General features: G+C 35.5%; 1 protein-coding gene across 4 annotated transcripts; it reads right to left on the bottom strand.

Annotated features, from left to right (window-relative positions):
• Positions 1–1947: 1947 nt before the first annotated feature.
• On the bottom strand, positions 1948–15722 carry sh2d5 (SH2 domain containing 5). Of its 4 annotated transcripts, none has more exons than XM_056468656.1 (10): positions 15633–15722; positions 12969–13055; positions 12510–12590; positions 12180–12254; positions 9545–9691; positions 8641–8841; positions 7310–7490; positions 6776–6881; positions 2927–3083; positions 1948–2836 (listed from the first exon to the last, which is right to left on the bottom strand). In XM_056468656.1, the coding sequence occupies exons 2-10, from the start codon at positions 13017–13019 to the stop codon at positions 2645–2647; spliced, it is 1191 nt and encodes a 396-aa protein (XP_056324631.1). In that variant the 5' UTR covers positions 13020–13055; positions 15633–15722; the 3' UTR covers positions 1948–2644. The 4 variants fall into 4 exon arrangements, with proteins under 4 accessions (XP_056324631.1, XP_056324632.1, XP_056324630.1 ...); XM_056468657.1 differs by having other exon boundaries at positions 12969–13058; positions 15633–15699; XM_056468655.1 differs by having other exon boundaries at positions 12969–13058; positions 15559–15649.

Raw genomic sequence — 15722 nt, 5'->3', positions numbered from 1 at the left:
GCGCACTGATTCTTGTACATTGAATTAAATATAATAAACACAGTCGAGACGTACTAATTATTCTGCATATATATATATATATATATTGCTATAAAGAAAATAAAATGTATTTTAAGGACCAGTCAGATATTCACCAGTAAGCGAGGTAAGCAGCCGCTTAAGGTCCCAGGAAATTTGGGGCACCCTAATATATACTTAGAAGTATAAAATATACCTATAAATTATTTATATATAACAAGTTTTTTCTATCACATTTTGACCAATAAATAAAATTGCATCGTAATTATTAAGTCTGTGCAAATTTGTTTAATAATGGAGCAGTCCAGCAGTCAAATCAGATAAAGGTTTAGCTTTAAAAATAAAACCCTTTATTATTTGTAGTTAATTAATTAATTAATTAATCATTATTGTAAGATAATTATAGAAACTAAGATTGAGTTAAAGTCAGCAACACAAACAAATAAATAAGTAAATAAATAAATAAATACAAAGGGTGCATATTAGGAGGTTTGGGCCTCGTCTAGAATTGCTTAGGGCCCCCAAATCACTAAATCTGACCCTGGCAATAAGATAAAACGTAAATAAATACATATGTACATGTGTATACATGTATGTACACCTACCCTGTAAAAAAGGTAGCATTCCACACAAGTCGATTTAAGTTGTTGTCCCCCCCAAAAAAAAACAAAACAAGAATTGTTGTTTAAGCTCATTTTAAATTAGTTTATATATATATATATATATATATATATATATATATATATATATATATATATATATATATATATATATATATATATATATATATATATATATATATATATATTATTATTATTATATATATATTTTTTAATTAAAACAATTTTTTAATTGCATGTAAGAGACCACTTTACAATTGTTTGTCTGGATTTACTGAATTTATTTATATATTTTTTGGTTTATTTATTTATTTATTATTAGGATCTGAATGAAACATTTTCTAGGAAGTTTTTACTTTTCAGAATCTGACAACTGCTTGCAAAAAAAAAAAAAAAAAAAAAAAAGACTTCCCAACTCTTCTGTATTAAAAATAAATTGTTATTATATTGTCTATTGTCATTACATGGTCTAAAAATTTTAAAAAGTTATGAAAATATGGGACTTTTATTATTTTAAGCAATAAAAAAAGCTCTAAATTTCCTTTATTTTAAATTTGCAACAAATGTCATTGGTTGTTGCAAATTCAAAATAGATGTAATTTAGAGCGTTTTTATTGCTTAAAATAATAAACACACAGCTATAAAACACAATCATGCAAGTTTTTCTTTGAACATTTTAGTATTTATTAGTATCGCAACTTTAAATTATACAACCATTACTATCACGGACACTCCTCCATACTCCGCTTAAATTTAAATGATATAATTGCACATTAAGAAGATTCACTGCAATGTTATAAGATTTTAGTGTATATTTTCCACTTAAAAAAATGTTTGGCCTGGATGAATGTCATTCTGATAGACTGTTGAATAATATACTTGATAGATATCACTCATTCATTCATTCATTTTCCTTCGTCTCAGTCCCTTTATTCATCAGGGGTCACCACAGAAGAATGAACCGCCAACTTATCCAGCATACATTTTACACAGCAGATGCCCTTCTAGCTGCAACCCAGTACTGGGAAACATCCATACACACTCATTCACACACATACACACCGGCCAGTAGTTTATTCAATTCACCTATAGCGCATGTCTTTGGACTTGTGGGGGGGAACCGGAGCACCCGGAGGAAACCCACGCCAACACAGGGAGAACATGCAACTCCAGCCTGAACTCGAACCAGTAACCTTCTTGCTATAGCGACGATGCTAACCACTGAGTCACCACGTCAATATATAAATATCTGGTCAATATCTATTTTTAATTGGTAAAAAAAAAAAATTCAAAACATTACATGAGACAATTATGTGTAAAATCAGTTTATGTAAAGGAGGCAATTCACTTCATTTACATTGGTGCAAAGCTAACAATAGAAACTGTGTGCATTTGAGAGGCGCAATGTGCAAGAGATACAAAAACATTAAGGTAGTACAAGAAAAAAAAAAGATAATAACTTGGTAATGGACGCATTTAGGGTTTGAAGTTATCACTAAATATTCTCTCTTAAACGACTGCCATCATAAAACCAAGAGAGAAAAAGAGCCTAATGCAATATAAACATACAAAAACATGATTTTAAAGACATAATACAGGGTTAGTAAAACAAATATATATATAGTATGCACTCTTTACAAATGTTGAGTACACATTTAAATCACACTCACATGAAAAACATTAGTGCTTGTTTCCCTATAAAAGAACTTTCAACCAAAAAAACCTAACAAAAAAAAACCCAAAACACACCAATAATAGTAAGTGTTTTAGAGTTTGGGTTGAGGTTACTGCCAACAGGCAAAAACAAACGTGTTCATTAAAAAAAAAAAAGTATATATGTATAAATAAATATATCAAAAACTGTGCCAGTGACCTGAGATACTGCTGTTTAGGAAGCTTATTAAAATCAGCAGCTCCAAAAGTAGTTAAAACTAAATAAAATATAGCATAAAAATAGTTTAAAAATGATTATATATATATATATAGATATATAAAAAAGACATGATTCAAACCCAACTTCGGCTTTTAAAAGTGCCTTTCTTGTTGTCCTGCAGTGAACGTGAACTCTTATTCACCATCTCCTCCCAGTCGTAACAGTGGTTGACGCGTGCGCAGCTCAGAGAACATTCCAGCTCATCACCGAACTCTGTGTAGTGCTCCATCAAAGCGGCAAGGCTTTCAAAGTCAGCGTGGCACTTCTGTAAATGAAGATTAAACATTGACTAGATTAAACATTCTGACCCAAAAGGAAAACGAACCACTAATGTTTAGTAAAAACGTTTGCTTACCTCAAGCCGGAACTTCCCTTTGGAATTCTTAATAGCATAAGTTACAAGTCCTGAGGAAAAACGAACGATGAGAGACCCACGGTTGGGCTTTTTGGGATGAGGACAGAGGAGGAAAGCACCCAAAACATCATCTGCCAGCAGTGAGGAGCTACAGTCGCTGTAATGGAAACCAAACACTCAGCACTACTCACAGACTTTTTTTTTGGTCACACTTTATTTTAATAGTCCGTTTGAATTTAAGTTACATTGCAACTAATTCTCATTAGATTATAAGTAGACTGTTAGGTTGGGGTTAGTGTAAGTTGACATGTATAGGCTAAGTTTCTTATAGTCAGTTAAATGTCTGTTTCAACAGATATTAAGCAGACAGTCTACCAATACTCAAATGGACCAAAGTAGTGTTACCTTTTTTTTTAAATAGACATTTCAAGAGTTAGCTGATGATTAATAATAAAGCTTGTTTGGTATGCTGTCCCGGGAGAGAGCCCTGAGCCTATAAGATCCTCGAGCCTGGGGCTCCCTCCTGTTAGCAGGGCAAAAGGGGAGTTTGAGCTCAGGTAGATCTTGATGAACTTCCCTTGACTTGTTAATGGCAAATTATAGGGATAGCTATACTGCTTACGAGGTCATCTATTGTGTCAATTTGGTATTGTCACACATGTTTTTGGACTCACGTGAGCACAGGGAGAACTCTGCACCAAAATGCTGACTGGTTCTGTAGGGACTTAAACCCGTGACATTCTTGTTGTGGGGCAATGATTCGAACCACTGGGCCACCCAATCTAGTAAAAGGAGGGAGGAGTAGGGGTAGAAGGGGGGGATACTTCAAGACGAACATATTGAGGTAAGAAACTCTGGTTATTTATAGTGATGTAGGAATCATCTGATTGGTGAATCATGTGTTAGCTAATGCGGGACCAACCGTGGTAAAGTCTAGATAGGATGTACAGCAGGTCAGAAATGCCATATGCACATCAATATAGCAGCATTTTTTAAGACCCAGATGGTTGGTTTTAGGGTTAGGGTAGAGGTAGACGTTGAAAAATAAATAAAATTTAATGTGCAATTTAATAGATAAATAATACTCTGTACAACTGCTGTTTTTACATTACTGTGATGGTTGGGATTAGGAGTAGACATTATTAAAATACAATAGAGTGGAGGAACTATGACGTCAATTTGTATGCAAAAACCTGGAAGCGAGTTAGCATTTTAGCAGTTCCAGCTCCCTCGTCCCAAAAGTCAATGGGCTGATTCAATGGGATTTCTGTTAAATCACCTAAATAATGTTCGTGGCTAACACAAACTCAAGATACTTTCACGTTTTGTTCTTTGACATAACACATCAGTTACATCACACTCTTTTTTTAAATTGTATACGTTTCTTTAAAAAGACAGTTGCTATCAAGTTGCTAAATGGGACTACAGGCGGTGTCTGAGACATTATACGTCATCGAGCTGAACTGGTCTGAAACAGTTCGCTTGCGTTGGGCATTTGGATTTGTCTGTTATTCAAGTATTTTCATGAATAGTGTTTTATAGTTTGTAGTATTTTTCTAATTGGGAATTCATATTGTGTGTAGATAATGCATTCACTTGTAAATATTGTCAAGACAGATTAATTTGTTGATCATTTATTTTAATTAAACGATATTATGAAGATATTGCTTACCAGTGCAACCGGTCTCTTTCTTGCTCTCAGTAATGCAAACGTGTGAATAAATGTGTGTAAATACACACATATTAGCTGTCATTTTAATGTGATTGGGTGATTTTTTGTCGGTTTTTCTTCATCTGACTGCATTTAACTCTGTCATAATACATTACTAATATAATGTATAGCATATGCGATCGTATAGGCTGAATTTCGCTGTACATGTGACAAACAAGATTATTGAATGTTGTTCTCCATCTATGATATAACTTGCAGGCATATAGACTTCGTTCCTCATTTCTGTCGTCCATTACTAAGCGGGCTGTACGCACAGGGACGATACACTTATTTAACTATCCCTGCTGAAAAATCCAGCTTAAACCAGCCTAGGCTGGTTGGCTGGTTTTAGTTGGTCGACCAGCCTGGTTTTAGAGGGGTTTTGGTCATTTCCAGCCTGGTCTTAGCTGGTCAGGCTGGAAAATGACCAGCTAAATCCAGCTAAAACCAGCTTGACCAGCCAAAACCAGCTATGTCCAGCTTAAACCAGGCTGGTCAAGTTGGTTTTAGCTGGATTTAGCTGGTCATTTTTCAGCCTGACCAGCTAAGAAAAATGTCAAAACATTCAATGTGAATTCAATAGTTCAACTAATCTTATGAAGCTCCAAGAACATTTTGTGCACCAAATAAACTGTAAAAATTACTTTGTTTGCCAATGACTTCCACATATGATCAGGGTGTGCGTTTACTACAGGAAATACGCTACTTTTGTGTTGCTCTGCAAGTTTGAGCATGTCATACGACGCTGCAAAAAAGGGTGGGATTAAACATTAAAGCAAGTGATTGCTCTATATTTTAAATATCTGTACAATGAAGTCATATTATTATCTTCTATTGGTCTTATGTAATCACGTGAAGCGATTTTGCAGGTCAGAGTTCACCAAGTTTGAACTTTGCAATGCAGCGACATGCAAAACTTGTCGCAGAAGCTTGATTTTCCAGTCTGCCACATTCGCATGCTTATGAATTGAAATGTATGAGGCGAAACATGCAGTGACCATGGCTTTATGCCAAGATGTTACACTGTCTAAAGTAAACCAGCACCCTCATCTGATGTAGGACAGAAGATACAGGCAAAAAGTCATTACAGTTTTTTTGATGCGCAGATGTATGATCTGTACAATTACAGTTGAACCACTGAAGTCAGTTTTGACAATGCTTTCGGTTGCTTTTCTAGACTTTGAAGGTCTTGTGTTCATTGATGTCTTTGAGGGAGCTCTCTGACTTAATCTAAAATATCTTTCAAGAGTTCACACTTAGCTGATGCTTGACTACATAAAAGCACATTTGGCATGCTGTCCCCGGAGAGAGCCTTGAGCTCGGAGGATCCACGAGCCTGGGGCTCCCTCCAGTTTAGTCAGGAGGGAGAGAGGGGAGTCTGAGCTCAGGCAGGTCTTGAGAACTCCCCCGTTATTGAAGTAGGAAGGAGTGGAAGGAGTCAGGGTGGATGAGGGGATTTCTTAAAAAAAAAACGAAGATGACTCAAGCTGCAGTCACACTAGAGTTTGAACTTGCGAAATTCTCAAGTCGTACAGCGCTGCGAAAAGGGGCGGGATTGAACAAGATCATTATACATTTTAAAAAAAAAAGCAAGTGATTGGTCCATATTTAAAATTCCTGTCCAGAGAGGTTGTGTTTTGATCTTCGTTTGGTCTCACGCAATCATGTGATGCGACTTTGCAGGTCAGAATTCAAAACTTGAACTTTCCAACGCAGCGAACTGCAAAACTTGCCGCAAAATTGTGTTTCCGGTGTGACGCATTCGCGTGCGTATGAATGGAAGTCTATGGGGAGAAAAGTGCAGCTTAAGGTAAGGTTAGCAAACAATTTACGGGCGTTTGGAAACATCTGATTGGTTAGTTAGCGATTGATGATGTAAGACCAGCTGTTATCGAACAGAAGCATTATAAAACTTCACTAATCGTTTTCTGAAAATGAACAAATGTCTGAGGGGATTTGAATGACATGTGGGTGAGGAATTAATAACAGAATTGTCATTTTTTGGGTGAACTTCTAATTTAAAATAGCATCACATGAACTACTTAGGATTTACTACTTAAAGAATAAAAAAGAACAGATAATAGCCTTGATGTTTAACAAAACAACAGACGTCAGAGTTCTTGTGCACCACCACTGACCTAGACACGCCAGCCCAACACCACACAGCTTGAGCCAGTGCTTCTTCTGTTTCGGCCAAACTGGGAGCTCGAGACATGCATGCCTTTGCAGTGGCTTGTTCCTTTTCTGGTTCACAAAAACAAAAGATTCTTCAGATTCCCACAGGAGTTCAGTTCTCAGTGGCTTCACAAATTATTTATTTGACCAAGTTTATTTTCTTTGGCAAAAGAAAGCATTGCACTGATCCTAGTTCGGATTGACCGAAGGTTCAGTTTTATTTTAGGCAAGAATTTCTGTAATATTCTGAAAAGCACACATAATACTGAATTATCATAATAAATAAGACATATTAAATGCACAAAAAATAAATAAATAATAATAATAATAATAATAATGTGGCAGCTGACAATCCCCACCACCTTCTTGACTCACCAACCACCAAAGACCACATTAACCCATGGTGTCTTTAATAAACCAACTACTTTTAACTTGATGTGTGCATTACCTAAGGAACTCTTTCAGTCTCGAAAGTGTTCTATGAACACTTATCCCACCTTGTGGTGCACTCAGTTTGTCCTGCAGATGGCGCTGTTTGAGGGGGGTAAATGTAAAAGAGCGATAAGCTCCAGAGCGCAGCTCTTTGGTCCGGATCGCCATTTTACGAACTATAGTTGGAGAGGAAGTAGGGCCCTCTTCAGGACTGCTCACTTGCTCGGTGCTCTGCTGTGAAAACAACTGTTTAAAGGATAGAGATGAACAAAAGGCAGAACTATTAGAAAAACAAGTAGTGGTAGTTAATGGAATATTGAAGGCTATTCACAACGTGAAGCACTCCTATTATGTCATGTAAGCGTTCTCCTAGAAAAAGTTAACATTTTAATTCATTCATGATCAAAGAAAAATTTCCCCCATCATTCTCCTCTTCTCAGCATCTCAAATGTTTTGTTGAAGGATCCCTCCCTATCAGTGAGCATTCTCTGTTCTGATTGGCCAGATTGCCCAGTCTATTGTGATTAGTCTACTTCTTACAGCCATTACTTGTGTATTATAGCTCCAATGTTATGAACAGTTACAGTAGAGCTGTGGCAAAAAGCTGTTTGAGATATCAATCCGCTTGTTAGGTGTGACTTCCAGGTACAAGCACCATATGAAACTGAATGGGGAAACTAAACTAACAATAATAAACGTTTACAAAGCGATGTAATACTTTCAAAAATCCCAATAGCAAGAGATATATATATATATATATATATATATATATATATATATATATATATATACACACATCTGTATGTGTATGTTTGTGTGTGATAGATAATACAATAAAGAAAAATTGCGGTCAAAATACATGTAGTTAAAATATTGGTGTCTGAAGTGTACACCATGATTTTATAAAAAATTATTTTAGAAAATTAATTTATAAAAAAATGTACTTTAATGTGTGATATGACTAAAAATAAGCATAAACAAGTAATTTATCAATTGAAATGCGTAGCGGTCTGGACCCGGAAACAGTATTTCATACATCCTGACTTGACAAGAAGACTGTGATTTAAAAAAAAAAAAAAAAAAAAAAAAAGCATCACACGTAATCACAATTCTCCCTTTAATCGAATTCTGAGCTTAGCTTTTAACAGCAAATAGCGCTCTAGACTAGTTTTTAATCCTTACACTCAAATGCTCATGATAACTCCATATTTGCAGACTTTTACATTATGAAACAGCTATTAATTCACAACCATGACAGATAATGCTTGAAAAAATATTATTAAAAATTATCATGTGCACTTTAAGCTATAAAAGGTAATTTGCAGCAACTTCATTTAAAAAAAAAGTTATAATAAACGTTAAAAATAAATTTATGCAAGATACAGTTAAAACAAACCTTAGCCCCTGGCAGCAGGCCTTGAGTTGGGGCCCTGCGGAAAGAAACCAAGGCGCTCACACTGAGGGGAAACCCTTGGTTCAGCAACGATGGAGCTCGACTTGGCTTTTTCCCTGAACACTCCTCCTGAGCTTCCTCTGGGTGCTTCTCCAGAAAATACAGTTGAAAACAGCGGCAGAGCAGCAGGTTTAGGAACTGGGCCTTTAATTTGGACAAACAAAAAATAAACATCAGATTCTTGCAGTGGTTGCACATTTATTCTTATTTATTCTTGAACCAAAAAAGAAAACTCAAACAAACTCTTGGTCCATAGTTACACCTGAACCTAAAGATAAAGAAAATCTGTATTTTTCCTTTGTTGTACACTAAAGGTTTGCTACCAAAAGACACATTTCTGAAGTCTGTATTTTAATTGTAATGGGAAACTATAGCAACAGTAGCAAAAAAATAAATAAATGTAAAAAATAAAATAAAAAATAATGATAAAATAAAAAAAAGGTATTCATGAGCTTTCAGTGCTTTTTGGTCACATCTTTTTGCATTCTAAATCCCTTTAGTCCACCTTGTAATGATATTTCAATTGAACCACGTCAAAATTATATTTGAAGCAGACAGAGACCTCCATTTTATTTATTTATTAATTAGTTCAAACAAGTCGTTTTAAACAAACCACCAGACATATTAAGGGTAAATACACCCTGAATCCCATCTCTGTGTCTAGCAAAATAAATCAGATAAAGTGAATAATTTTGGGCAGTTCTAAATAACATTACTGTGACTTGAAAAAACTAAAACTTTGAACTGACATGCAATATCACAATGAGCCCTCAATGCTTTATAATTAAAGTGATTAAATCACAGGTATAGCTTTGTGGTTGGGAAATGTCATTATGGAGAATCTTACAGCACGGGCATGTCTGGCTCTGAAGAGGTGGCAATAGAGCTGGGCATCAGAATTTCCAGGATTATGGGAGGCAAAGGCAAACTGGGCATCAGATGGACGGGCGGTGGACAGCGAGACTCGACACATCGCATGAGCCATGAGCAGAGTCTGATGAGAAACACGCCACACAGATTTATTTACAACTTACAACTCAAAAAAGTCCAATTAAAATTGACTTTGTAATCAAGTTTTGAAACTTACTTGGTATTTCCGAGTGAAAATGTTTACAAAGAAAATCCTAAATCCAATATTTAGACTGTAAAAATGCTGGGTTTCACATGATTGCTTCATGTTGTTGCAAGACAAATCGATTAAGTTAACATTATAATTTTTATTTTTAACAAATTTAAGTGAATTGAAGAAAACAATCGAGTTGCCACAAAAAAAAAAAACGTAAGAATTGTGTTGTTTTCATTTTAAATAAGCAGTTTGAACAAGCAGCAAAAGTCATTTGAGTATATACAGTTTTATGCAAAAATTTGGGCACCCCTGATAAACTTTCATAATTGCAAGCCATAGCCTACTGGCCTTTCAAATCAGCAATTTAATTTGGATATATTTTATACCCTAGGGAAAAAGAGCAACATTTCAGTTCTGACATAACATTCATTTAATCAACAGATGCAATGCAATTTAACAATAACAGACAGGTGCAAAAATTTGGGCAGAATAATGACATCAATCTTTTGTACAGCCACCTTTTGCTAAAATAACAGCCTGTAGACACCTCTTATAGTCAAGTATAAGTCCCTGAAGTTTTGAAGGCATTTTGGACTATTCTTCCCTGCAAAATTTCTCCAGTTCAGTTTTGATGGGTGCCGAGCGTGAACGACCCTTGCGTGAAGTCTGGGGACTGAGATGGTCATTCTAGAACATTGAATCATGTCTGAGCATGAGGTCCTTAGTAGATCTAGAACTGTGCTTTGGGTTATTTTAGGTCCTACCACATCTTTCCTTCACAAGAACTGTTCCTGTGGCCTTCCATTTTCTTACTATATTTCTGATTGTGGAGACAGAGACTTTAAACCTTTGTAATGGGACGTTCTCCTAATTCATGTTGATTAATTATCCTAGTTTTTAGGTCATTAGGAAGTTCTTTTGAGGTTCCCATGTTGCTACTTGCTGGTTTACAATGGAGGAGATTTATAAGAAGCACAACTAGCAATCAGCTATCTCCTTTTTCCATTATTGGTTGCACCCGTGTTAGGAATGTTAAGGTTTACTGAGTCAAGCTGCGGTCACACTGGGCTTTGTGTGTGCGAAATTCTGTTGTACGGTGCTGCGACAAGGGGCGGGATTGAACAAGATGATTAGACATTTAAAAAAGCCAACGATTGCTCAATATTTTAAATTTCTGTCCAGAGAGGCCATGTTTTAATCCTCAATTGGTCTCATGCAGTCAAGTGATGTGATTTCGCAGGTCAGAGTTCACCATGCTTGAAATTTGCACCACAGCGTCCTGCGAAACGTGATGCATGACCTTGCGTTTCCGGTCTGATGCATTCGTGTGCGTATGAATGGAAGTCTATGGGAGGAAAAGCCCAGTGTGACCGCAGCTTCACTGTGTTGTAAACAATCAGCATTAAGTGACCACAGGTTTTTATAGCCACACACAAAAGAGGATGCTCAAATTTTAGCATAGCTTTCACACATCTGTATACTGCTAAACTATGTATTTCGGTCTGAAAAACATAACATTATCCAGCTTTCTCTTGAAACCGAATGGCATATCTCTGTGATCTTCTCTTATAAAGAAAAAGCACATTACTTTGCAGCCACAGAGAGGTGCACAAACGTTTGCATAAAACTTTATGACACACTTTTCCTTAATGTCGTTGCAACACAATTCGATTAGGTTAATTTAACAGGCCCGTAGCCGGGGTGGGTGGGTTCGGAAGACCCACCCCTCACTGACAAAGGTCCAGAATTTGACCCATGCATAAGCTCATATGTCCTATTTTGACTGGCATGCCATCATGGTGATAATAACCCATCGAGAAAAGCTTTAAGACCAAACAGAATCTTCTGTTGGCTGTCACTTCATTGTGTCTTCTGCTAATCAGTTTTGGCAAATGCTAAGAAGTATATGTTTCACGAGTCCAGCATCTTTCGCTATTGTTTTTAAATGGAGAAAACATTTTACAAGTGTTATTCTTGACACAAAAAGTGACCAATATAAAAAGGCGTGAAGCACCAAAAGTAGCCCATTTTAATAATGATTTGAATACTATTTTGGCTAAAATAGTCAAAAAGTGTGGTTATGATGATCATTCAACAAGCTAATTCAGAAGTGCTTAAAATATCACTAAAATGCAGTATTTAAATTTCATAATTCAATAGATAATTAGGCATATAATTGCAAAAAGGTTCACTTTTTGATTTAAAAAATAAAAAAAGAACTACCCCTGTCACCAGGCTGGCTACGGGCCGGTTTAATTGTTTTTTTTTTATATAAATTTAAGTGGATTGAAACTAAAACAATTATGTTGTCACAAAAAAAATTAGGAATGTTTTTTTAAATAAGCAGTTTGAACAAGCAGCAAAAGTATTTTTTAAATGTATATGGCAAACTAGACTCAGAAAAACACAATCTTACCGTCTCATCTTCATCATAAACTTTGACTCCTTTGACAGAAAATCTCAAAGACACGGTTCGCTTGCTCTTGCAGTTCTGCAGACACAGATGTTCATAAGTCATCCAGCAATCTTTATTATTATTACTTTCCACACTAATAGCAAGTCAATTAAAGACTGATGCGCATAATTTGTATTTGTCTGCACACACTAATTTCAAGTGCACACACATTTAGATGTAAAGGCTCTAAAGACCATTAAAAAATAAATTCAGTCAAGTGTAATTTCACATGGTAATCAAATATGAAAAGCAAACATACTCTTGAGACTCATTTCACAGCGCACACATTACCTTGAGAGATTTCAGCTGAGTGTGCAGCTGTTGAATCTGATCATCCAAACAACTGTCATCCACAGGAAACGAGCCAATGTACTAGACAAATGCAGAGTTTATTTGGTTAAAGCAACAAAACTGAGCTCACAATGCCATTGTCACATGTGCGGGATGAAAGTCAATACAACTTCAAGACTGGCTTATTGCAAAATCAGATTTAAAGTTTAATTAAATCCTATTCAAGTTTATCTTGTACAGTGCTTATTAAATTAATTACCGTTTCAACGCTGCTTTACAAAAAGGTGCACATTATTGCATTACAATCAAATTCAGTTAAAAAGTTACAATCAAATATAAAGTTATTATATACAGAGATGGTTAACCTGCGATTTTATAGCATATAGGTGATGTCTATGTTTACATGTTTAATGAAGTGTATTTGTGTATTAAAGCATTGAAGTATTTTAAAAACCTCACCTCAGCTGATCTTGTAACAGTCCCATGCTCTCTTCCAGCTGTCTCACCCATGTCCCAAACTGAACCTGGTCCTGGTGTTTGCCTTTTCTACTGTTCATAAATATGAAAGGTGGTCAACAAGTTTGTCCACAAACTCATCCAACATTTCAACTTCACACAAGTAGTAAAATATAAAGAAAGAAGCCCTAAACAATCCTCATTGAGGTAAAGTTGCTTTTATATTCGCACATTGGTTCAGTGACAACTTGTGACATGCTCTCTATATTGTTTACCATGGTACTTTGTATATTTGATTGGAAATCACATGCAAGTATGACCTCAAAACAACATTAACACTATTTATTTGACTGTGAACAATGTTGTACTTGGTAGCTTACAGTTACCTATTGAGGGAAAGATGGTTTTATATTTGCACATTCTTTCAGTGACAACTCATGACACGGTCCCGACATTGTTTGCTATTGTATCTTGGATATTCAGTCTGAAATTGCATGCAAGTATGACCTCAAAATAACATTAACCCTATTTAGCTGACTGTGAAGAGTGTTGTGCGCTGATAATCATTGGCTGCTAATGATTTTACTATTTAGAATTTGCAGATATTACTTTTCTAAAATGACATTATTAAGGAGAAAGATTGAATATGTGTGTGTGTGTGTGCGCGTGTGTGCGTGTGTGTGTGTGTGTGTGTGTGTGTGTGTGTGTGTGTGTGTGTGTGTGTGTGTGTGTGTGTGTGTGTGTATAAAAGCATCTTTACCTCAATTAGAGGTTTTAGCATCTGAACTCTTTATCATCATATTAGCAGCCAAGGACTATCAAAGTACAGCACTGTTCACAGTTAATTAAATAGTGCGAATGTTGTCTTAAAGTCATATTTACATGTGATTTCAGACCGAATATTCACAGTAACGTGGTAAACAATATATGAAGAGTTCAGATGCAAAATCCACTATGTTCCATCTGGAATTTTCTTCTGCAATGAGCATTTATCTCAGCCTCTTATGTTTATGTTTAGTTATTTCATGTTAAAATTATAAAAATAACCTGTTCTTTACCATAAAATAACAAAAAAATGCTGAATCAAGACCTAGGAGCCTGAGAAAAATGCTAATACTAGAACAAAATTTCAGATGGTACTTGGAGGTTTATTGAGGTAAAGTTGGTTTTATACTTGCACAATCCTTCAGTGACAACTCATGACAAGGTCACTATATTGTTTACCATGGTACTTTAAATATTCTGTCTGAAATCTCATGTCTGATTTCAAAACAACATAAGCATAATCCTTAATAATATAATTTCAGAAAACTATCCTTTGCAAACTCTAAACAGTGAAATCATATTAGCAGCCGAGGACTATCAAAGTACAACACTGTTCACAGTCAATTAAATAGTGCTAATGTTGTTTTGAAGTCACATTTACACAATTTCAGACTGAATATTCACAGTAGCGTGGTAAACAATATATGAAGAGATCAAATGCAAAATCCTCTAAGTACCATCTTAATTTTCTTCTACAATGAGCATTTTTCTCAGCCTCTTATGTTTATGTTCAGTTATTTCATGTTAAAATGATGAAAATAACCCGTTCTTTACCATAAAAGTGAAATTGCTGAATTAAGACAGATGAGCCTGAGAAAAATGCTAATATTAGAAGAAAATTTCAGATGGTACTTGAGAGGTTTTTGCATCTGAACTTTTCATATAGAGTTGTGACAAGTTTTCACTGAACAAATGTGCGAATATAAAACCAACTTCACCTTACAAACTCCTCCAATGTTTCACTTAACACAAATAGTAAAATAAACATATAGAAATCCTAAACAATCCTCATTGAGGTAAAGTTGGTTTCATATTCGCACATTGGCTTAGTGACAACTTTTGATATGCTCACTATTTTGTTTACCATGGTACTTTGTATATTTGATCTGAAATCACATGCAAGTATGACCTCAAAACAACATTAACACCATTGATTTGACTGTAAACGTACTTTGATGATCGTTGGTTGCTGAGGTAAAGTTTGTTTTATATTCCCACATTCAGACTTTCTCAATAGTTTTAGGTTAATTTCAGAAAGTTTCATTTGCAAAGTCATTAGCAGCCAATGACTATCAAAGCACAACACCGTTCTCGGTCAATAAAATAGTGCTAATGTTGTCTTGAAGTCATATTTACATGCAATTTCAGACCGAATATTCAAAGTAGAAGGGAAACCAATATGGAGTTGTGACAAGTTGTCACTGAACAAATGTGCGAATATAAAACCAATTTACCCTAATCGAAAAGCTGCATTACAAACTTCTACAATATTAACTTCACACAAAAAGTAAAACAGAACGAAAGAAAGCCTTAACAACCCTCAAAAGTACATACTGTCTCACAAACCTCTACAGAAATGCTTAAAATTAAATAACAGCCTGGTTTTCTTCGTTCAGACTCGAAACACTTTTATATAGTTTGAGAAAGAACCAAACTTCACACGAAAATGGTTAATGGTTTAACAGTCAACGCCTGAATGGTTCTATAGGAACTCAGAAAGTCGCTGCAAATACAGTAAAACAGACGGAAGAAACAAATACAAACTCACAAACATTAATCCACGCGACTGAATCTGGCAGGGTGGGTCGACTATCCGCCAGGGGTTTTGCAATCCTGACTCACCTTAATCCTCTAAATCCCGCCTATCCCAGACTGGATTCATCGGAAAAGATTTGACAACATCAAACTCTCCGCCTACACCACACATAGATG

Source organism: Danio aesculapii, chromosome 11, assembly GCF_903798145.1.
Source record: "Danio aesculapii chromosome 11, fDanAes4.1, whole genome shotgun sequence".
NCBI classification, from domain to species: Eukaryota; Metazoa; Chordata; class Actinopteri; order Cypriniformes; family Danionidae; genus Danio; species Danio aesculapii.
Note: the sequence above shows the minus strand (reverse complement) of the source record. Positions and strands in the feature narration are given on the sequence as shown.

Excerpts from the sequence above, each read along its gene's own strand:
- sh2d5 (XM_056468654.1), bottom strand. Across the intron at positions 7,491-8,640 it reads GCCTGCTGCCAGGGGCTAAG|TTGTTTTCACAGCAGAGCAC; the intron begins GTTTGTTTTAAC and ends TCCTTTAAACAG. Across the intron at positions 3,084-6,775 it reads TGTTGGGCTGGCGTGTCTAG|CGACTGTAGCTCCTCACTGC; the intron begins GTCAGTGGTGGT and ends TTTCCATTACAG.